The sequence below is a fragment of the Genypterus blacodes genome, unplaced genomic scaffold (assembly GCF_046128005.1).
Source record: "Genypterus blacodes isolate CSIRO-AG114 ecotype Tasmania unplaced genomic scaffold, CSIRO-AGI_Gbla_v1 ptg000058l_1, whole genome shotgun sequence".
Classification (NCBI taxonomy): Eukaryota; Metazoa; Chordata; class Actinopteri; order Ophidiiformes; family Ophidiidae; genus Genypterus; species Genypterus blacodes.
The window spans coordinates 4,498,024-4,521,755 of NW_027466870.1; the positions used below are offsets into that span (position 1 = coordinate 4,498,024).

The 23,732-nt window shown below is 47.2% G+C and overlaps 1 protein-coding gene across 1 annotated transcript in view; it reads right to left on the reverse strand.

Moving 5' to 3' along the window:
- Positions 1-4,870: 4,870 nt before the first annotated feature.
- trabd2b (TraB domain containing 2B) overlaps positions 4,871-23,732 on the reverse strand; it is a 47,727-nt gene continuing 28,865 nt past the window's right edge. The window contains exons 3-7 of the mRNA XM_076153186.1: positions 21,884-22,030; positions 18,367-18,541; positions 8,531-8,627; positions 6,465-6,749; positions 4,871-5,636 (exon numbers count right to left, since the gene is read on the reverse strand). Coding sequence (XP_076009301.1) covers positions 5,402-5,636; positions 6,465-6,749; positions 8,531-8,627; positions 18,367-18,541; positions 21,884-22,030 — 939 coding nt within the window. The 3' untranslated portion in view covers positions 4,871-5,401. The remainder of the gene's footprint in view (positions 5,637-6,464; positions 6,750-8,530; positions 8,628-18,366; positions 18,542-21,883; positions 22,031-23,732) is intronic.

Here is a 23,732-nt window from a genome sequence, read left to right on the forward strand (position 1 = left end):
TGTGTACAAGTGAACAGCATAAAATATATGTTTATGAAAAGGAGAATTAATCACAGTGGGTATCTTTGGATAAAGTCATATTTGTTTTCTAGACCCTTTCTCCTGCTCGGTCTAGGAGGCTTTCATGTGGCTGTAATTACCATATTTCATTAGCGTGTGGAGTGTCACCGCTGGAGCATCAAAGCGGTTGGCTCTTTGCATGTGCGGCAACCGCTGCCAGGGAAGTACACAACTATCTGTTTTTTCCCCCCAGAATAAATTCGCCTGCGCCTGTTTTTGAGTGCACTCTCTCCCTCAAGCTGCTGTCGATATCAAAGAGAACCCATTCCGCATGTGAAGTGCCCCTTGTGCGGAATAATAAAGCAGTGCATCATGGCTGAAACCTGTGAAACACAACACTCTCACCACCACCCTTCAACGTCAAACACACCTATACCTACCAACTCACACACACACACACACACACACACACACACAGTCACGCCATTCCCGTTTCCTTTGTAGCTACTTTCCTCTCATTGCTGCTCATTCACTCCCGTCTACTTCCTTACTGTATGTGTCATGTTTACCATTTCCACCACGATATAGTTTCACATTCTACACAGATTCGTACACGTGGACGCAATAAAAAAACCTTAATCCCCTCGTTCCTTTGCTTGTTTTGCTCTAACTAGACGTTCTTGATTGAGAATAAGCCAAATCCAAACCGCCTCCTCTAACACGATCCCTTTATTTTGAACAATGCCGTCGTCTTGAGCCGGCGTTGTTTTGTCTCGGAGCCTTGCACCTGACCCGCGTTAAAGCCCGCGCAAGGCCACGGGACTCCAATCCCGCCGCTCGGGGCCACACATCTTCAGTCTTTAAAGGGTGCCGAGACAATGGGGAGAGAGAATAATGTCTAAACCAGCGCAAACACCAGATGAGCCGCGAGTTAGTGGAGTTTAAACAGCAACGCTTTGCTTCCCCCCGCTATCAACAGGAGGATCTGAGGGGAGAAGAGCTACAGTATTTGCCCACAGCTAAACACACTCTAACCCCCCCTCTAAGCTTTATGGTCGCCCTTGGCCAGACAGACAAGAGTATGGAGGGATGTTCGGAACATGGTAAGGAACTCCCAATCACACAGCACCAAAGGCCCCTCTCACACTGTCTGCAACAATAGATCCGATTAGCTGTGAATGTGAAGTCAGCGTGTTGTTTTGGCGGTGTGATGACAAACTCCTCGGCCGCCTCGTGTTATCGCTGTGATCAGTGCCAAAGCTGCTGCCGCCCCAACAACCCCAAGCACTTGAGATGCTCTCAGCGGCTCCAGCATGCTGTGAGATCGATGTTCACCTTGGCTCTGGTGACTTTGGCTCTGTGTGAGGTATTGATCGAGCTGAACGTCATCACAGCACTCCAACAACGTTTCTCTAGTAAGCATTTCATCTTACTTCATGCATTTGTTGTAAAGGAGTATAGACTGTGTGTGTGTAGTAATCAGGTTCTGGGTGCGTGACCTTGGAGAGGATGAAAAAATAAATATCGCTCTTTATCCTCCGTCTCGTCCCTTTAACGGCTCGCTGAGGGCAAACACGGCAGCTTGATTTTTAATCCTTTAACCAGAGGTGATTTTTAACAACTTCCTGCTCTCCCCATCAGTCAAGTCAATGGGTTTGAAGCCTGATCCACTGCAGGCTTCCTCAGGCCCAGTTAAGCCTTAACCTTGGAGGCTGCCCCCCTCTTCCTCCCTCCTCCTCCTCCTCCTCCTCAGAGCCGTGGGCCAACAGGGAGGAGGAGAACGGGCCAGGGGGGGTGCTGGAGGTGTGTGTGTGTGGAGAAAGCGAGGACCTGCCACATTATATGCTTTAACATGACTGGCAAATCCACCACGGTTAAACAAACTTAACCTTCATTTGTGAAACGGTGCAAATCAAAGGGCAAAAAACGACTTGTGCAAGTAATTACCACCGGGGGAGAGCAACAGGGCAGAGGAAGGATGGAGGGAGACGAGGGGGGGCGGGGGGAGCGGTGGGGGTGTAAGGGGGCGGGGGGGGTTTCAGGGACAGATATGCGTTAACAGGTTGAATGGAAGGAAATGGCAATCATTTAAGGTGAGGGGCATTTTTAATGAGTTTGCTCAGAAATTGATTTTCCACTGTAATCTTTTATTTATATGCAGCTGGCGGCTCGTCCCCGGCAGAGTGAGGGTCAGACCTCAGCGCGCCCTGTCAAGGCCCCCCACTCCCTCAAACAACACCCCAAAGCCCAGGGAAAATGGTATTCTAGCTAAGGCAAATATTGTCCCGTCTCGGCTTAAGGGGCGAAAAAGCTGTTTGTTCTTAAAAACTTGCTCCTGCCTTTTTTTTATATCATTGAAGAAGAGGAAGAAATAGAAGAAGAAGAGTGTGTTTACAGAGACGAAGGCTGCTACACGGAAAAGCACTGCAAAGTTCAAAACAAAGCAAATTTTGTTCAGAAAATATGGAAGAATCATTTAAAGCAACACCGTTTGGAGAAGATTTGGCATTTTACATAAATCCGTTTTTTATTTATAGTTAGTTTAGATGCAATAAAATAATCCAAATATGTACATATACAGAAAGTTAATTTTAATCTTGTTTTCTGCCAAAGACGTCTCAGCTAATTGAGCTGTTAACGGAAGAATCATTATATCTTCAATACATATGCAGTTTATTTACTCTGCTTGAGATTTATTGACGCTGTTTGGTCAAACAAAGCAGAAATGATTGAAACTAATGTGCGTCTAATAGCAGAGGAGCGAGTCAAACAGGAGGCCAGAGTGCTGCTGGTGTAAGACTGTGAGTTATTACAGAAATAGAAAGGGAATAGAATAATATCTAGTTCTGAATTTGCCCTGAAATATGAACTGGACATCCATAAAATAAAACCACCAGATTCTCAGTTTCTCCCATGACCGTAAAACCTAAAACAATATTGAATTTAGTTTTTGTTTCCATGATAATTTACGACGATCACAAGCTCATTAAAATGATGCATATAAAACAAACTTATGTCACTGAGATGGAAACAAAACAAATCTATTATTTCAAGCATTTATTTACAAATCTATATGTTGTAGATATTTAGATTTAGATATTTATGTATATTTATTTTTTTATAGACAAATTCACAACCCTTTTTCATGATGTCACCATATATAAGTGAATTCAATCAATTATAAAGAATATACATTTTAAAACATTGTAGATAATAAATTTTTAAATGAATAAATATTATAATCTTCTAAACAGATTTTCCGCGTTTGGAACATTAAGGAGAGCTGCTGAGAGGCTGCTCTTAACTTTCATGAGGCTCTAGCGCCGCTCAGTGGTCAACACTGGCACTACAGCGGTATGACGCTCATCTAAATCTAACCAATGTGGATTAAAGTAACAGAGTGAAGAACACAGAGCGGCCTCTTGTGATTAAAGCCAAACCATGAATGCTAATTTGATTTCATTTACGAGCGTGTGTGTTATTATTCAGGCTCGCACTGTTTTCTATAATATTCTGCTTTTGGCCACAGCTGGAGCAGCTCAGGGTCAAGTGCCCTGCTCAAGGGCAGCTTGATGATACTTATTAAAAGGAAGGCAGGGCGTCCATCTTTTACTTTTTCTTCTCCACAGTTTTGTAACTGATGTGGATTCCAATCAAGACCTCAGCTGCTTTTCCAACGTTGATGACATCTAATCAGCACGCCTTCCTTTGTCACATTTGCAGTCACATAAGCTGAAATCATTATTAACAATTCCTGTTTACCTAATTTTAGATTGTGCTGATTGGACTTTAGATTCTACAACTCCATGAAACCAAGAATACTTCTGTCTTAATGAAAAACTGGCAAATTATAGGGCAGTAAATCTCAGCAGTGTTACATTATCAGTGAAATGCAGCATCAGAATTCAGATCACATCATTTGAAGACTTCCCTGGCCTCCATACAGAACGTCTTGGTGTCTGCAGTAATTAGCTGTTTTAATGAACAGTAATGGCCTCTTGAGTAAAGTCAGCCTGGTCTCACAGCTCTTCATCGTACCAACGCTTTTAAAGTACATGAGGTTACAGTGCAACACATTTACACAGCGCAGTTTAGAATCCCATTCAAGTGAGTGAAGTAAATCAATCTCTTACCAGAATCTGTTGAGCCAACTGGAGGGTGTTCTTGAGTCCTGCAAGCCCGAACCAGGACTCCAGTATCCCATGTGCTTAGCATGTTTGATGCTAAACTAGCTTACCTCATTTCTTTGCTGTAGCTCCATGATAAGTCATCAGGATTGTTGTGGCGTTCCACAGGGATCTTTTTTCAGCCCACTCCTTTTAGAGGCAGATATGTTCCATGTTCATATTCCATGGTATAATTCATGTGTCTGACTTTACTCCTCCACAGGTCTGAGCACTGAGCAGCAGCTGAGGCCTGACACACTGCAGCGCTTCATCTGTTTCACCACTAGAGGGCGGATTCAGATCACCTGTTGCACTTCTCTGTTCTTTGTGAAATTCAAGGAAAATACAATTTCTTCTAATTTTGTTGATGATTGTTTTTAATATTTTATATTAACCATTAATGAAAGAATACACAGGATTTTTAACCAAAAATTAGTCATTGTAAACCTTCTTGATGTTTAGTCTCAGGTTGATCTAATCTAAATGTGTTTATCCACAGTTTATTATATCAAAATGTAAAATATGTATGTACATTCAAAACTTAAGTTCTTTATGTTAAAGTAATTAATTGGAATGAACATACAAACAAAAAAGAAAAAGAAAACAAACAAACATTTCTCGTTAAAAATCGTTTAATTTTCAAAGTTTATTTCTTTCAATTATCTTCAAAAGCATGAAAATATACTCTTTTTTTCCAGAAATAATAAATATACAATATTTCTTTATGAACAAAATGCACAATTTACAAAAGTGGCAACAGAGTGCTGCTCCTCCCACAGTCTCACTGTACGAACTCAACTCATTAATCACAGAATTATAACTGTTAACCTTATTAGTTATCATTATTATGTCCTACTTCCATTATGAATGTGTTTCTATACAGCGTTACAAATTCTCCACTGCACAAACACAAACACACTCCTTACAGTTACAGGGTTTAATTGTTACTTTATTATAATACTTTCATGAGGATTGAACTCTCCTCCTTCTGGAGTCCCCAGCAGTCTTATGAGAGCTTATTCAAACATTCTGACACGTGACTTGGCGCTCTGAGTCCAGCTGTCCCCTGTCCACCTCAGGACTTGTTGTCCTGTCTTGACACCGTCCTCCTCCTCCTCCTCCTCCTCCTCCCTCCTGTCCCAACGTCCGTGCCTCCTTAGTCTGTACATTCCTTGGCTCTGGTATGGATGCAGCAGTGTTTGAGTGCTTATCTGTGAGAGTACGCCGCCGTGTGGTCAGGAGGTGAACAGCACGTGTGACAGCAGCCACGTTAACACACAGGACAGCAAGAGTGCGCTGTGTGTGGAAGCTGGCTGAGCTGAGCTGGGGTGGGGATGGGCGGGGGACGCAGGACTGGAAGGTTGTTGTGCGGAGACGACCTCCATCCGCCTGTGATGCTCCTGGTGGGTCAGCGGAGGCTCCACTGTTACATAACCGTTGAGTATCCTGACGTTAGGAGGCGGGGTGGTGCTGGGAAAAACAGGAGAAGAAAAGAAATCACTATTTAAAGAGAAGATTCACATTGTGGGGCTGCAACACAGAAGAGCACATAGAAGAGCACACAGACACACACACACACAAACACACACACACACTCACACACACACACACGCTCCTCAAGCTGCAGGGAGACCAGAACAGAACTTTCTCACAGCCGTCATTTTGACTTGTCGTTGCAGGAAAACTGTTAATGATGGCCCCTGTTGCCTTTAAGTGCAGTAGTAAACCCAGGGAGGACCCCAGCCCTGCCTCCACAACCCCCCTACCTGAGAACATGAGACCTGATGGACAAACGAGACACTGATCCCCCCTGTGGTACATGGCGGTACTTTTTCAGGGTTCCCAATTTAGGTTCCATCAGATCAGATCAGATTTTTTATTTACATTAAACAAGCTTTCCTCATCAAGCTTTCCTCATCAAGCTTTCCTCATCAAGCTTTCCTCATCAAGCTTTCCTAATGATGAAGCTGACATTCCTTGCCCCATGTCTCCTGTAGGTATTACACACTCACACAGACCATATAAGGCAGCCATCACACGTGTGTGTATGTGTGTATTATCAAATTGATTTGCAGTCTGGTAGCTTGTAACTGGCTGATTGAGCAGAAACTCTTCAACATGCTGAAGCAGCGCTCCAGTCTGTCGCCTCCTTGTTCTTTCACTTTGCAGCAAAATCGACTCCACTGAAAACATTTATATTTTAATCTTTATCAAATAGGATAGGTCAGCCTTTACTGAATGACACTTAGTTACAGAGGTTTTCCTTTAAAGATCTGTGTTTGCTGAGAGATTTCTCACCCGTCCCCGATGCGAACCCACAGGTCACTGAAGAGGCGTGGCCTCCCGTGGCCACGGTGAGCTTTGCGAGGCCGCTTGTGTCTCCCGAACTCCTCCAGCTGGCTCAGGCTGTCGGGCAGCAGCATGTGAGGCAGCTCCTCCAGCTCCCCCAGGCCTGGAATGATGTCCGGGTCCTCCAGGTCATCCAGATCCTCGTCGGCCTCGGGAAGACCGGTCGCCCAGGTCGGCGAGGACGCCATGCTCTCCTCGGCGCTCTCATCGCTGGACTCTTTCCTGCTCGGTGCGCTGAGAGGAGGAGAGAGACGGATGCACAGAGTCACATTCCACTCATTCAGGAGGAAAGGATTGAGAAATATCCGTTATTGTGTCTGACTCGAGAGAATCGAACAAACTTCAAACGTGACAGGAACACGACCGGAGGCCTCTGGCCCCATAAACGGCCAACCTGAGTGTCAGAAAAGCGCAGCAGGCAGCAGCAGAGGAAGCTGTAACTCTTAGGGCCCAGAGAGCTGCTGTATCAGAACTGACATCCACCCGGAGGAGACCACCCAGAATCCCCGGCTCCTCCTCAGAAACTGATGTCACGCTCATTTTCCCCTCGTCCATTACTCATACTTTCTCCTGTCTTGTTCTTTCCTGTCAATGTGGCTCGCGTGCGACGCTTGGTTTCATGGCTGGAGGCCATTTACACTTCTACAGCTCAGCAGGTCACACAGTGCGGCTCACAACCTGTTACTCAGAGGAGACGGTTCAGATTATTATTATTAACTCCTATAAATATTCCTATGTATTCCACAGGAGTCCTGCCCACACTTATAATACATGTAGTCTGTCAGACCTACGAGTTAACTGCTCTTTACTTCTAATCTTAGAGGCTTGAAAACCTCTCATCCAGCTCTTGATGGCCTGGTCAGGCTGATGGGAGTTCAAAGATGTGGTCAAGCTCCTGTAGAGCCAAACCCGCTCTGCTCTGCTCTGCCTGTCAGTCTTCTGATCGCTCTGTGGGACCTTTTGCCAATCGGGTCGACGCACTCCAGGCCTGAGGCGAGCAGCTTTCATAAACACCTCTCATTCAGCCATCCTGCGGTGTTTCCCCTCCGTCCGTCCGTCACATCACCTCGTATCGAGCTAAAGCTAAAAAAAAAACCTGTGTGTGTGAAGTGTGTGGTCGCGCAGTCGTGTGTGTGCAGCAAAACACGAGTGTTGTACGACCGCAATAAGTCAGTGCACTTGTCAGCTTTTAAAACCAGAACCGCCGGCTTGAGCCCACAGCTCTGCACACACAGGGCTGCACACACACGGCTGCACACACACGCCTGCACACACACGGCTGCACACACAGGGCTGCACACACAGGGCTGCACACACAGGGCTGAGGAGCAGACAGAGGCCCCGGCTGCAGGCAGGAGCTGCAGTCAGGAGTTTGTAAAAGTGTCCGGGATGTTTTTAATGTGGAATGTTGTGATTGTAAAGAGGTTTCCCTTGTTGTGTCTTGTTTTCTTTCCACTTTCACTCTGCTTCATGCTGCTGTTGCTACCATGTTTATGAGCCCGACACACACGGCCTCTGGATCAACCCCCCTGGGTGAGAGGGGAGGGGCTCTGTGCCAAGACATGAAGGGGGGGGGCATAAACAAGCACACACTCCTCTGTGTGAGGTGGGTACTGTATGTGTGTGTGTGTGTGTGTGTGTGTGTGTGAGAGAAAGCCCCCTCTACTTGGCACCGTGCATCCCTCTGCTCACCATGCGTACATCTGTGTGTGTGTGTGTGTGTGTGTGTGTGTGTGTGTGTGTTGACTGTGGTGCTAAAGGTTGGCAGGATACACTCAGCTCACTTTGGCAAGGATAAGGGAGAGAGGGAGGAGAGTGTGTGAGAGGAAAGGAGCTAAGGAGGTGTCAAAGGAGTTTCGCTGATTTGGACGATATCTTCAATCAATCAATCAGTTACTCTCTCTCTTTCTCTCTCTCTCTCTCTCTCTCTCTCTCTCTCTCTCTCTCTCTCTCTCTCTCTCTCTCTCTCTCTCTTTCTCACTGTGCATTTGGTTGGCTTGTCTCCATGTACTCACTCTGTGATTGGCTCCTGGTAATCAGAGGGCATGTGGACGATCTCGTAGCCTTCCTGCCTCAGCATGTCCAGCACACTGCGGTTCCCCAGGAAGTGACCTAACAGTAGACAAAGGGTCAAAGGTCAAAACAGAATGAAGTGATGGAAGTAAGAGAATGAACGCTACAGCCAGAGGAGGACCCGGAGACAGTTACTCCCTCTCTCGCTCTCTCTCTCTCCCTCTCCTGCTCCCCTTCTCACCTCGTATGATTCCTGCAGTCTAACATCAAACACTCAGACCTGCAGCCCCACATTGATGAAAGCTGCTTCTGCTATCAGGCGATAATCCCGCCCGTCACTCATCCTCGCAATAAGCCGTAATGTAGCCTGACATCACCCCCTCTATACACACACACACGCACACACACTCTACACACGCAAGAATTTACACAAGCGCACACTGAAACATTCCGACGCTCACACACCTCCGCTCCCCCTGCAGCTTATTAACAACACGTTGACAATATTTGAGGCTCTTACTCTCTTTTTTCCCTGTTGCCCCCCCGCCCTCTCCTCGCCCCCCTGCCAATTTTATCATTAGAATGTTTCTGATCATCCCTGAGAGGAGGAGGGAGGGAGAGCGGCACGCAGGGTTACACTTTCTTGGCCTCGCAGTTCAAAGGCAGCGCTGCGATTGGCTGCGGAGCGTCGAGGCTTCTGACAACAGTGTCAGCAAGATCAGATGGATTACAGAGCGGAGAGAGTGTGAGGTTTGTCTGGATCAAGGTGCATGTGTGTGTGTGTGTGTGTGTGTGTGTGCGTGTCGGTGTTTTGCTGCACTTATGCAGAACAAATGTTGAGACGATAGAAAAATAGGGAAAATCCACCAAAGTGACAACGTTGGTCCCTTTCTTGTTTCTTTGAACTATTTGCAGAGTTGTGGTTTGGAAACAAACTCCAGTCTGTAAAGAATGGAACAATTATCCATTTGTAAACTCTATGTGTCAAGAAGAATTTATCAACCAAACAAGACAACAACGTTAGATGTGATTTTCTATGTAAAGGCATCAACAGAGAACACTAAGGTCGCTGCTAAGGGGACACATTAGGGTTTTGTTGTTGTTGTTGTCAAAGATGCTAAGCTCTATTGGTTTACTCCAGCTGGCCAATCAGAACAGGGCAGGCTTTTCTCAGTGTTCCAATGACTCAGCACTAAAAGGACTTCTTAAGGTGACTCAGTGTGCACAGCAGCGCTGCGGCAAGGGAATGAAGAAAGCGACCTGTCCATTCAAATCCTGATTACAGGTCAGAGCACTGAGGTACCCTGAGGTAAACGCTGCACAGATATTGCTTCATTTCCATTCTTGCACACACAGAGCGCTCCTGATTCTCTCTTCCAACATTCCTCCCTCTCCCTCTTTCATCCCTCCCTCCTCAGCAGTGTGGGCTCGCCGGGTGGCTGCACGCTGACAGATCCAGCCACCCTCATGTCTGTGTCACGCAGCTATTTCATTAATTTGGGTTAGGAGGCTCTGAAAGAAGAAGAACACCTCCTGTGTGAGGTCAAGCTGCCTGTTTGATGTCCCGGGCTGGATTTCCTCCACTCTGCTCTCATGCATAACACACACAAACAGGTCAGCGTGTGTGTGTGTGTGCGTGTGCGTGCGTGTTTTAATTTTTCTGCATGATGAGATTGTTTCCCTTCTCCACTGCCAGAGCGCCACATGTTCCTCCTGGTGGCTGAGACACACACCTGCTCTAAATTTGACAACCTCTAAACATCCATTCTTCTCTTCATGTCCATGTATTTGTTTGCCGCATCCTGTAAACACACACCCGCTCTTTAAACAAGCTTTACGCAAACAAAAAGGACTGCAACGCAAACACAGCAGTAAACTAGGAGCAGGCTGGCATGCATGTACGCACCGCTGCCCAGAAACATGCAGACACACAGATGACTCATGTCAGGGGTGGGAAGAGTGTTAAGTCGGCTTTTGGTAACTTCCATGTTAGAGCGTAAACTGAGGGATCACATTCTTCATGGATTAACACATTTAGAAAAACAAGTAAACAAATGTTCTTGGAGTTCCTGAAAAGCTTTTTTGGGATAACAGCACTCCTGTCAATGTGTGTGTTCAGCGTGTGTGTGTGTGATTAGAGAACAGCCCTTCCCATAGATCCTGGCAGTGTGGGAGCCCCGAGCCCAGTGTGTTTGTTTGTGCAACCATCCAGACAGTAAACAGTGTGGTGCTTCTGAAGCCCGGATCAGGACCGACAAACAGATCCATTAGCCGGGGCGTAATGAGAGGGCCTGACTCCTGATCGCTCCCATGAGTGTGTGAGGGGAGAACACTGCAAAATGTGCTGCTCTCACTCCAACACCACCAACCTTTACTAATCAATCAGGCAGCATTTTTATTGATTGGCTCTCGATTAACCTCCTGAGACCCGGCGTCCTCATGTGTGGACATTACGTTTTTCCATCCCTACATCTTTGTGCTTTACTTAAACCTGTTCAAAAAAATCAAATCAAATCAAAGGCAATGACACTAAGAACTGGAGAGCTTCACTTCTCCTGGATATTTGTTGTGAAATGAATAAAAGATGTCCACCAGGGGAATGTCCTCTGCTGTTCTCTCCCCTGGCTACCAGCTGAGGAGGAGGCGTGCGACCACCTCACATGGTGTTGTTCCCCCTCCTGTAGCTCCTCTGAGCAGACTTTAGAGTTAATCACCCGGTTACCCCTCTGTTTAATAACCTTTCCATCCCAATTTCCACTTCCAGGAGCCACCTCATGGAGCTCCACTCCGCCCACATCTGCCCGTCTGTGTTTACTGAAGCCGCCTCTCGTCTCGGTCATATCTGTTTATCTCTCCGGCCTTCATCGTGGCTTGTTTTTTAAAAGCCTCTTTAGTCGTGGCTTCGGCACTCTTCTTATCTATTTGTTTGTCTTTCTGTCTGTCCCTGCTCTCTGTACACAGTGGTGCATAAGTGTGTGTCTAGAGAGAGAGAGAGAGAGAGAGAGAGAGAGAGAGAGAGAGAGAGAGAGACGGGTGTGCAGGATGTCTCTCTAGTTGCCTCCCAGTCTCTGTCTCCGTGGGCTGGATATCAGCCTTGTCAGCAACTCTGTCTGACACTCCTCCTTCCATCTCTCCTTCCTCTGCCTCTACCTCTGCTTCCCTTCCTCCATCCCTCCATCCTTCTCTTTTCTCTGCCTCTTTGCCAAGCAGCTGTCAAAATTGGCGCGAACAGGGAGACACAACAGCTCCAAACCGCTCCAACATATAGAGCACAAAGTGAGTGACCCAGTTTGGACCTCAGACTTCTGTGTAGACGCCGGTGTCCCACTGCACATAAAAGTTCCCACCACCACCAGCAGTGAAAAAGAAAGATACAATTAGAGACTAGGGAGGGTAAATTAATAGTTGGATAGGATGAACGGAAAGAGAGGATGGAGGGATAGAGGGGGTGAAGGGAAGAAGCAGACCCCCGCATGCTGTGTACTGTTGCTACAATATGAACCAAACAAACACACACACACACACAACCCGAGGCCATGAGAACCACAGACGAGAGACGAGGGAATACGAGTAGGAGATGAGAGGGTGAAGAGGAAAAAGACGTGTAGATTGACAAGAGAAGGTGTATCCCTCTCCAGAGTGTGTGTGTGTGTGTGTGTGTGTGTGTGTGTCAGGGGGGGCGTCTCTATCCTAACTGTTCTCTTGTTATTCCCTTCAACATGTGAGTAATGCAGCAAAGATTTTAATAAGCCTGGCTGAGTATTTCCATTTACACTTTTACAGTACCAGGAGGTTCCTCTATAAATCACGTGGCAGCCTCTGGATTCGCAGAGCAGCGCCAGAGCAACGACTCAACTACCCACAGAGCTTTAGAGCGGGGCTGAACCCAGAGTCGCCCCGAAATCGGAGCACCGACTTTCACTTGATGCGTAAATCCAAACAGGCAAGGATAGTAAATTCCAGCCCTAAACCTCTCTGGCTGTGAAGGGAATAATGGGAATCTGCAGTCCTCCTCTCCTCCCTCCCTCCCTCCCTCCCTCCTTCCCTCACTCATTCCTCATCTCCATAATGACTTCACTTCCTACGTATGCACTATCACGCCTGTCTGTCTCTGAAGTGCTGTGAGTGACAAGCGTTGACGGGAAAGGTTCACGTCCAACTTCTGCTGGAGGTTGAGGAAGGTTACGGGAGGGGGGGGGGGGACGGGATCGCTGCGGTTGGGCCCTGACGCGGGTCCGGGTCGGGAAGGCTGCGGGGAGAGCTTAACGGTTCAGTGTTAGGAGCTTTAAAGCCATTTAAATATTTAGACTGTGCGAGCTCGCCGCTGCAGCCGGTGAAGCTCCCAGGGTGGGCAGAGGGAGTGACGGGAGGGAGTCAGGGAGAAGAGAAGGGGAAGAGGAGAGATGGGAAGAGGGAGACCAGGAGGAAGATAAGGTGGTGAAGGCTTTCGGACCTGAAGTTAAGACAGAGTAGGAGATTCTAAATGGTTCAAGAAGTTTCAGAAACATCACAAAGTACCTACTGGACCTTAGATTAGGTCCAAGAACACATACATGATGCGTTTGAGTGCTCGTGGGAAGGTGGTATACTCCGAATGTGAACATTTAACATGAAACCAAAAGTGCCTGAATCATTCTGATGAATAAAAGTAAGATTCTGAAGAGGTGCTTGAGTTCAACAATGAAACTTCTGAAATTCCTGAAAAAGCAGAGACAGAGACCAGAGCCCAGAGTGTGTGTGTGTGTGTGTGTGTGTACGTGTGTACGTGTGTGTGGACTAACATCTTTTATGATCATTACTCTCTACGCTGGGACAAGAGGAAGACAACACGTGATGGAAGGCATCTCCATATCTCTCCCATCTCATTCCTGCACCATCACTTCATTTCCTGTGCTCCACCTTTTTCCTTTAAAATTGTCCTTAGCATGCCTGCGATGATGCGGCGCTGTTCGCATACATTTCATAGACGCAGACCTGAAGGCGTGTGTGTGTGTGTGTGTATGTGTGTGAATTATGAATGTGTTTATATGTCGGCAGGTATGTCCAGTATGTGTGTGTGAGTTCAGCTGCTAATCTGGTGTCTGCATCTATCAGGAATGTGTGAGCGATCGTTTCTGCTCCCAGCATCAAAGCACAAGACTGAAGCAATTTATCTGTTTATGAAATGTAGCATTAAGTTTATTGGCTCTAAATGGGCTCTAACGCTGTGTTTCTATTGTTAATGAAGTGTGCAACCTGAGGATGATCCAGCAACCCAATCAGGCTTCTACTAATGTTTCCATTACATATCTGGACGGAAACTTCAACTTTCACAACAAAACAAACAAGAGAAGAGGGAGAGTTAGAGTAGAGAGAAGGAGGGACGAGTTAGAGAGAGTTAGAGTTCAAATAATATTGTTTTGATACCTTATCTATCTATCTATCTTATCTTGTTCTGCTCCAAAAAGTCCAGAAACACCAAAAACATAGTAGATTTCTTTACTAACATTACATTTGAAAGATGAATTTAACCCATATCAAGATAAAAGGCAGAAGAACAGAGCTGGGCTGTTTGGGGGCCCCGCACGCCCGCACAGGTGTTTCCAGTTATTCAGCCTGATTAGAGCTCAGACTGGAGCTGGGATGGAGCTTTGTTGGGAGTACGGTGAGGTCACCAAACTCAACGCACTAATAAGAATTATTAAGTTATAAGTTGCCCTTACAGGTGCAACCGACCAATCAGGGGAGCAGAACAGTTGGGGGAAGACGTTAAACACCCGCACGGGGCTGAGCAGAGATGCAATCAGCCTGAATAAGTAGAAACACCTGTGTGGATGTTCTTCAGGTGCACGGCGCCTCTAGAGGAGCATGAAGGACGGTTCGCCGCCGCCGCCGCCGCCGCGGAACTGCATTAATGCACAACCACTTCAATATGACAAGTCACACACACACATCACGGGCATGGAGCAGTTTGTTTACGCGGTGTGGAAGTAATATGATCCTCAGATTTGAAAATAATACAGGAACACACACACACACACACTCGCCATTTCTCTCTCTGTCTAAGTCATCACTTCAACACCACAACACCACAAACACATGGCTCAGCTTTGCTGTTGTTGGGCTCTTGCAGGCGTCAACAGCAGCAAACACACACACACACACACACACACACACACACACACACACACACACACACACTCTTAGCCAGCAGATCCAAAGTGGCTCTGACTTTAAAACAAACAATGGTGCGTGTGTATTTTTGGCAGGAACTACCGTCTTTGGTGCTGAACATCTCTGGGGGTCATATGATTTGAGTCGCAATGTGTGTGTGTGTGTGTGTGCGTGTGTGAATGTGAATGTGAAGTGGTATCTCAGCCGTGGCAGCGTCAGGAAATTCCATGGGATGTTTTCAATAAGGCAAAGCAGCGGCAAATGAAAACCTGCTGAAGCGCTCAGCAGAGCTGCACGCAATGACGCACCGCTCCACTCTTCATCACCAAATAATACCTCAGAGAGTGTGTGTGTGTGTGTGTGTGCGTGTGTTTGTGCTTGCACGTGCTGTAGGTATAAGAGTCTGTGTTTGTGTGTGAGTGTCATGGTTGGATGTGTGTTTCTGAATAAGAGATTTGAAAGTGCAACGTGTCTGCTAACGCACTTCCCTCTTTCTCCTGCTATCATCTGGTGGCGCTGCTTCATTCTGCCCGGGGGGAAACAGTGACGCGCTCACTTGGCCTTGTGAACTTGGCCATGACGTCATACTTAGGGCCAAAGAGTGAGGAGGAGGTCATGATGGATCTTCGTTACGTAACAGTAAACAGTAAACAGACTCGACTAAAGAGTGGAGAATCTGTGTGAGACGTTCACTATAATCTCACTGCTGCACCTTCATAAAGAGTGAAAGCAGAACAGAGGGGTGACGTCATGCTACAGGGGGCACCTGTTTGGCTTCTTTACAGCTCCAGGGGTAATTCAGTTCAGCCTACTTGTATTTTGTGTTAATAATCAGTCGGTGAGAGCGATGAAAATAAAGAATGTCTGCTGCAGATGTGTTTCAAGTACATGAGCACATTTAGCACATAAAATACCTCCACTGCAGGAAGGTGTAGGTGTACAGTCAGAAGAAAGAAGGGTGTGTGTGTGTGTGTGTGTGTGTATAGGGGGCGGGGTAAGGTGCTGAGCTGAGCACAGATGGATTTCCTGCCTGAACCACTTTAGACACACGTCGTATAGTTTAATCACCCTGGCGAAGAAAAAAAACAATCGTCTGGATCGAAGTACGACATCGGCAACTCTAGAGGGCCGTGACCCAAACGCCACCCCGGCTGTTTCCCGACAGGCGCTGTTTTCCTTCAGCGAGGGGGGGGAGGAGGCCGACGCAGCAGCTCCAGGGGCCGTTAAAGTTTATCTGCTGCGTAGAAGAAGAAGCAGAAATACTGGCTGATAAACAGGAACACAGAGAGGAAGAGGTGATGAGAGAGACAGGACGAGAGACGCAGACTGAGACAGGAGACAGAGGAAGAATCACAGGACGTCTCCGGCCTCACACCATGATTATGTCATCGTATCCAGCTCTGCCCGCAGTCACACACTGTGGTGTTTGTAGTTACAGCCAATGAGAGAGCAGGACTAACTGGGATGGATACACGGCCGTAAAGACACGAGTCAGCGTTTTACAGACTTTGTGACATCATGAGAGACTCTATATATCTATGTTTATGTGCATGTGCATAAGGAAGAAAATGTACTATTAAAGTACTATTAAAAAATGCTAAATTGTGATTCCTGACAACTTCTGAACTTGCGACCTTTTCTAATAAAAACCAACAGATACTGAAACAAGTTTATGAAAGGATCAGTGCAGTAATGAAGCACAGATACAGAGTGAGACTTGTTTTCTGTAACAAACTGCTCAGCTCCTTAGAAAGACACAAGCTGCAGTATTTCATCATAATGGAACAAATCAATTGGCTATTTTGCATCATTCTGGTGAGTTTATTGGCCCTCAGTGACGACATCTGCTCCCCCACAATGTGTGTGTGTGTGTGTGTGCTTCTGTTTGTGCAAGTGTGATTATGTGTGCAAGTATGCATGTTTAAGAATGTACTGGAGTGTGTGTGTGTGTGTGTGTGGTTCTTATCACTTCACACTCGCTGTCAGGTTGCCTGTCTGTGACCCCACACACACACACACACACATTCACTTCTACCGAGCCCAGGCATGAGATGCAGAGAAACATTAGAGGTCCTGGCACCGAACAACAGAGATACAATTATCCGTGGTTGTTGGTTTGAATCCAAATCTCTCTGTTGTTTTGTTTGTTTTGATCCTGACACTGATTTTCTCTTCATTCATCGGCAGATTTTTGGCTGAGCACCGCTTTCCCTTTAAAACATTAAAACTGTGATCCACATCCAGGAGTGCAGACGCAAGTGCCTTGCTCAGGGGAACTCCGGCAGTAGAAGAAATATGTTTGGTTCAAAGCCTAAACAGATCTCTGAAGTGTTTGCTGACAAAAAAGACGACAAAGAAGATGAAGATCTGGTTTGATTGCAAGTACACACACACACACACACACACACACACACACACTTCTGGATATCATTAAAGGTGGAATGAAATCCTAAAATGCAGCGTCCCTTGTTTTTAAATAATTTCTGTAGTGAGCCAAAAAATAATCATCAAAATGTGTGTGTGTGTGTGTGTGTGTGTGTGTGTGTGGCTTGCACTCTACAGAATAATGTTGGCCCAGCAGCGTGTCAAAGGAAACACACTTCCTGTCCACCCCGGCCCCCTGATGCGTTGGTTGGAGCTCTGACCCGGCCTCACTGCCCCTCTGCCCCTCAGATGTCTCATTGTTTGCTAACGTAAACAGCCATGCTTCATCCAGCCTTCACACGGAGCACCGCACTTTGATTTATTAACCCAGAACAACATCAAATCCGTCGCTCCATCTTGCACACACACACACACACACACACACACACACACACACAGCTGGATGGTGCAACAGTGGCCTTGTCCAAACACAGAGCAGAGAGCGAGCACAGGAAACAAATGCTCAGGGGAAGGAACCAGGCATTCAGCATTAATCATACACTGTGGCACACACACATACACACACACACACACGCCCCAGAGGTGGTACCACCCATTTTCAGATGCACAAACACAGACACACATATAGTCATACAGTACAGACATAAACACCCACCACCTGTTTTTGCAGGCCAACACACGTACATGCACATCACATGCACACACACACACACACACACACACACACACGCCCAACACTTCCCTCAGGACACATTCACCATTCAGGAAACATTAGCAGCATTACCTAGGAATGCTAATTGAAACAAACAGCTCATGGTTTCTTCATTTTTGAGGTGGGAGCTGGCTGCAATCGAGACTTCTGTGTATGTGTGTGTGTGTGTGTGTGTGTGTGTGTGCTTGGTGATTACACGCCAGATATCTGGGAACCATTGTGCGCTATTATTGTCCTGCTTTTTCTCCAGTTTTACTTTCAAACACGAAAGAGGGCAAATTGTTCCCCATAAACACACATTAATGTTGACAGCATCACTGTTTCAGGCCCAAAGCGAACCTGATCTCCCCTTTCACTTCACACACACACAAATGCACATACGCAGACACACACACACACACACGCAGGATGTACTTTCAAAATAGAGATGCTGCAGCTCTGCTTTCGGTGACACCCTACACCCGGCTGGTCACAGGTTTGAGCCCGTCCATGAGGTCTTGTGTGTCCCAGGGCAAGAACCTGAAGCCGTGGCAGACCCCCCACACACACACAACACGCACCCGTCTGCAGTGTCTCAGTCCCACCTACCTGCACCAAAAGCAAAGAAGTAGGTCTGGTTGGGGTTTCTCTGCAGCAGGGCGGAGACGCGTCGGGCCATTCGCTCGTTGCGTTTGTAGATGAGCTCCTGGCGGAAGTAGCTGTCGATCTGCAGGGCCACGGTGCGGTCATGAGCTGGCAGGGAGCTGTTGATGAAGTGAGGGAGCTGAGAGGGAGAGAGAGAGAGAGAGAGAGAGAGAGGGAGAGGAAAAAATCATTATGATGACGATCAGCTACGGATTGGAAGACAAAGCTCGTGAAAGTTGTCATCTGAGGCCAGAAAGAGTGAATAGAAGAGCACAGAAACCCAATGTGAGGAGAATAACAGATGAAATGGAAAGAAAGACTGAATGAAGAAGGAACAGAGGCTTGGTGACCTGGCAGAGTGTGTGTGCGGCCATGTGAGTGTGAGATTTGGCAGTGGGGAGTGTTTCTGACGCAAAGAAAGGGAAAAGGCGTCAATAACTGAGGGAGAGAGAGAGAGAGACAGAGAGAGAGAGAGAGAGAGACAGACAGAGAGAGAGCAGGCGACGAGAAATGTGTCAGCAACGTGTGTGTGAGCAGCGAGCACTTGTATAGTGTTTCCACGTGTGAGTGTGTTTAATTGCTGCTTGATTTACTGAGAAGCAGACAGGCAGAGACAGACAGGCAGACAGGCAGATGGGCAGAGACAGACAGTCGGGCAGGGACAGACATACACAGAAGAATGTTTATGTAGATATGAATGTATCTCTCTTGTTGTTTCAGGCCAGGGGGACACAGTTCACCTGAGTTCACCTGAGTCCCCCCATCCCCACTTTACCCAGCATGCACTCTGGGAGTATCACCTTCCTCCCTGCTGCAGCTTTGAGGTCAAACCATTTGTAAGAGACATGTTTCCTTTCTGCCCAAGCTGCCCCGCCTGGATGAGATGACAGCGGGATGGAGGAAGGGAAGGAAGCAATCCAGTCAGAAGAAAGGTTAAAGGGCGCTCCTGCGGTGGTCTGTGTGTGTGTGTGTGTGTGTGTGTGTGTGTGTGTGTCTGTTTGCATGTACAAATAGGACCGTAAAAGATGAACACGTGGACGAACGTGTGCTCTCTAAACCGGGATACAAGTTGACACAACAATGGAACAGCTGCAAATGGAGCATAAATCAGTGTGTGTGCGTGTGTGTGTGGGAGAGAGAGAGTGTGTGTGGCGTCTGAAGGAGATTTATTGACCCACATGCATGAGGCCATCACAGATCAATATGATACACTTTTCTCTCTCTCTTAACAGAGTCTGTCTGCGTTTACACACACACACACACACACACACACACACACTCTATGACTGAAAGTTTATAATTCCGTCCTAAGCAGTGTGTTGATATCTTTGTATTCCTGTGAATGATCAGGCTGAGTGTTTGGGTTCCAGGTGGAGCTGCATCTCGTTCCAAAGAGGAAACTCTTGTCTTGAGATTCCATTAGGACGCGATCGTCACAATCACTCACTTATCAGCTTGTTTACATCCTGCGCTGTCTCACGATGCATTCAGGGACCCGGGGAATGAGAAATGAAAGGTACTACAGCCTTCACCGGCAAGGGGAAGGGATGAGGATGAGGACTGAGGTTTGAGATGAATGAAGACAATATTAGAGCTCTACATGGCTTAAGGGCTTTTAAAGGCTTCACATGAATGGACTTCACCCTTATCTTTACTAATGGATTATGGCTGTAATTAATGCTGAACAGGAGGAAGGATATGGGGAGTGATGTACAAGAACACAAGTGAGCGGTGAAAATGGCAAAAAGGTGAGTGACTGGGGTTCACACACACACACACACACACACACACACACACACACACACACACACACACACACACTGAAGGGGCCTCGTGTTTCATTAAGGCTGAGATGAGCGCTGATGAGCAAAGAGGGAGCGAGGGTTTCACAGAAAGAGAGAGAGGGGAGGGGTGAGGGGGTGAGGAGGGTAGAGGTGCAGGCCAATAAGTTATCAGAGGAAGAAGGCCATTGGCTGCTCTACGTCCCAACCAGAGCAGGAAATGTAGAGCAACGGCAAGACATCTCTCCCTCTCTCACTACGGCTCACACTTTGATTACTCCTCTCCTCTCCTCTCCTCTCCTCTCCTCTCCTCTCCTCTCCTCTGCTGTGCTATGCGACCTATCATCAGCCCCTTGGATTAGGTGCTATCTATCAAGAGACACCTGCTCCTTTGCACCCTGTCAGCGCACAGACACACACACAGACACACACACTCATAACCTGAACCTGTTATAGATCACCCAGCCACATAAGCAGACACCAGAGTCCGCCGTCTGATTGCTCTAGCATGTGCTGCAGGAAGGTTAATATGTGTTATTATGACACGAGCGAGGCATGATTTAGGCTGAGGCTGGAGCTGGGAAGGAGAGGCAGATATGGAAAGACACAGAAATGACACACACACATGCACACACACGCACACAGAGAGAGAGAGAGAGAGAGAGAGAGAGAGAGAGAGAGAGAGAGAGAGAGAGAGAGAGAGGCTCAGCAGCAGACTTTCCATGACATTGCTTCATGTCTCCCATGTAAATGATGTGGAATCTCAGCAGCTGAGCGTTGAGTTGAGGTTACACGGCGTGTTAGTCTTCATGAGAGTCAAGAACCGGTAAAGAGAGCCTGACGCCGCATTATTAACTAACTTATGAGGAGCAAATGAAGCGTGACGGAGTGTGTTTTGTGCGTGGGATTATGAGAGGGAAGAAGAGCTGAATGAGGAGGAAGAGGAGGAGAAGAAGGAGGAGGAGGAGGGGGCTGTTGGTGAAGGAGTAGAGGCTATGTTAGGAAGCCCAAAGTGAGAGGAGGTCAGATGGCGTATTTACAGCAGGGGGGCCGCTGCCAGAATATCCAGTGCCGCCAGTCTGACGTGAAGGATTAAGATGATGAACCTAACTGATATCTGAATACGCCGCAATGTGCAGAAATGTAGACCCAAATTTTTTCCTTTTGCCCTAAGAAAACAAAACAAACAGGCCATATATGATGATTCACTGTCGCTCCCAGATGGACTGAATGGTGGGGAAACCCTGAATGATTCACTGCACCCAGATCTGGACCAGGGCCTTGAACCAAGCCTGGGATTAGAGACATTTAGTGTTTCAGGGCCCTGAGTGTGTGTGTGTGTGTGTGTGTGTGTGTGTGTGTGTGTGTGTGTGTGTGTGTGTGTGTGTGTGTGTGGTTGTCAGGGGGCCCCGGAATTCTCAGCAACGCCCATTGATAGTATTTAGAGTGTGGGAAACATGGAATGACCCAGAAAAGTGATGGATGCAAAGAGGAATTTTATATGATACCCAAGCTGCCATAAAGAACTCATTATTACACACACATGAGGACAAGATTCCCTTTATGGTGCTTTTGCCATACAAGGTTCTGCTTTGTTGTACTTTGCTAAAATACTGCTTTAGCTTCAGCTCTGGTGATGATGTCATCCTTTAAAGGCCCAAATGCTTCAGGTCAGATCATCTCAAACAAAGTGCACCGACCTGTGAGGTGTCGTGGTTGAAGATGATGGAGCTGAGATCACCGCAGTTGTAGTGTGTGATGAGGTCCTCGGTGGTGTAGGAGCCCTGCAGACTGCCTGCTCGGACCCCCTCGTGCTGCAGCAGGGTCTGGTTGAGAGCGAACAGCACCTGCGACGGCAGATAAGAAGAATAAAGGAGAAAGGAGAGGAGGAAGAAGAAGGGAGGAGGGTTGTTAGGTTTTGTGCTGATATGCTGATAATGATTTTGGAGAAATGTGCAGAGAAGGAAGAGAAGTTTGTGTATTTTAGTTTTTTTTTGGACATTTTTCATTTCTTTCTTCTTTGTTCTGCGAGAAGAAGGATGGAGGGAGAGCGGGGGAGAGAGCGACCTTTTAAAAATAGCCCCTCTCTCTCTCCCTCTTTCACCAGGGAACAGCCCGCCGAAAATTTACAGCCCCCATTAAAATCAAAAGTAAACCCACTTTAGAGAGGATTTATCGTGTGCAGCCGCCGACCGGCCGGCCCAGCGGCTCCACAGCTGTCCTGTGGACACCAGGGGGGCTTCACCTCGCCGCCCCCGCCCTCTAACACTCCCACGCCACCTCTCACCGGCCTGGCAAGCACGGCTAAGCTGTCAATCAACTGTTAAGCTTTCTTACAGGAACCAGAGGTGTGTATGAAGGGGAAGCCCACCGCCGCCCCCCAGCGCCCCTCACTGTGGAACTGTGGGCAGATTTCCCACAGTTCCACACCGCCTCCAGTAAGACAGTTTAGCTTTGTGCTGTATTGTTGGCTGCCTTGATTGAGCCCAGTGACTCAGCTCGGGTCGATATCGTGTCTTCTAACCACATCGCTCTCCTCCACGTCTACCATCCTAATTACCTTCGTACGTCAAAGAAACCTGACTATCGCTGTGGAAAACACTGCAGGGGGAACGTCAGAGGATGATTTGTGCAACAGCTTAAGGCCGATCCAGCTGCACAACTGATTGAGCCCCGGCGTCAAAAGCCCGGCTCATAATTCACGCAATTAACTCATGTTTTTGCAATCATAAATGCCCCTATCGTGAGTATTAGATGTGAACTCCAGGTAACCTCTGCACCAGGCTAATCAGAGCTTAGCTCCAAGCTCAGCCTTGTGACTGCGTGTGTGTGTGTCCCGTTCTCTGAGGTCATTGTGATTGTTAACCAGCGTTGTGGGCGATGCCTCCGTCTGCTGTTATCGTAATGAAAGGAGACAATGTTTGTGCTGACGGCATGGATACATTTCTCCTCCTCTGGCTTCTTCACACGAAGCCTCCTCACACTCCGTCCTGCCCTGACGTCTCCGCTTAGCGCTTCTTACCTGACAACAATCACGTGTAGTGTTTTCATGTTTAAGAAAAGACATCAACCCCTGCAAGAAGACACACAACACCCAGAGGGATCTAGATTAAAACCTGTAACCGTTCCAGTCCTGTAGAAAACAAGCCTTTCCTCACTTCACCTCCCCCCCTCCCACACACACACACACCCTGCTGGCACGGTAATGACAGCGTACCTCGCTTTTCAGTTTTTATTTCCATTTCACATGAGCCTCTTTTATTGCTCACATTTCCCCCGAAAGTCCAGGTTATGTTTTGTATAATGTGAGGCCCTCAGAGGGAAATAACACACACCGCCTCCCCCACCTGTGTGTGTTTCTGTTGACTCCATTAGAACATCTGTATATGTACAATCTGTGTGTGGACGCAGAGTGTAAACAGACGGGTGTAGAGCTTTGGGTGTAAAAGTCACTACGCTGATCTTAGACAGGTTTGTATCATTTAAAAGAATACAAATAAAAAATGCAACATTGTTCCTTAAACTCTTCCTGCTGTCTGAGCAGTAGTT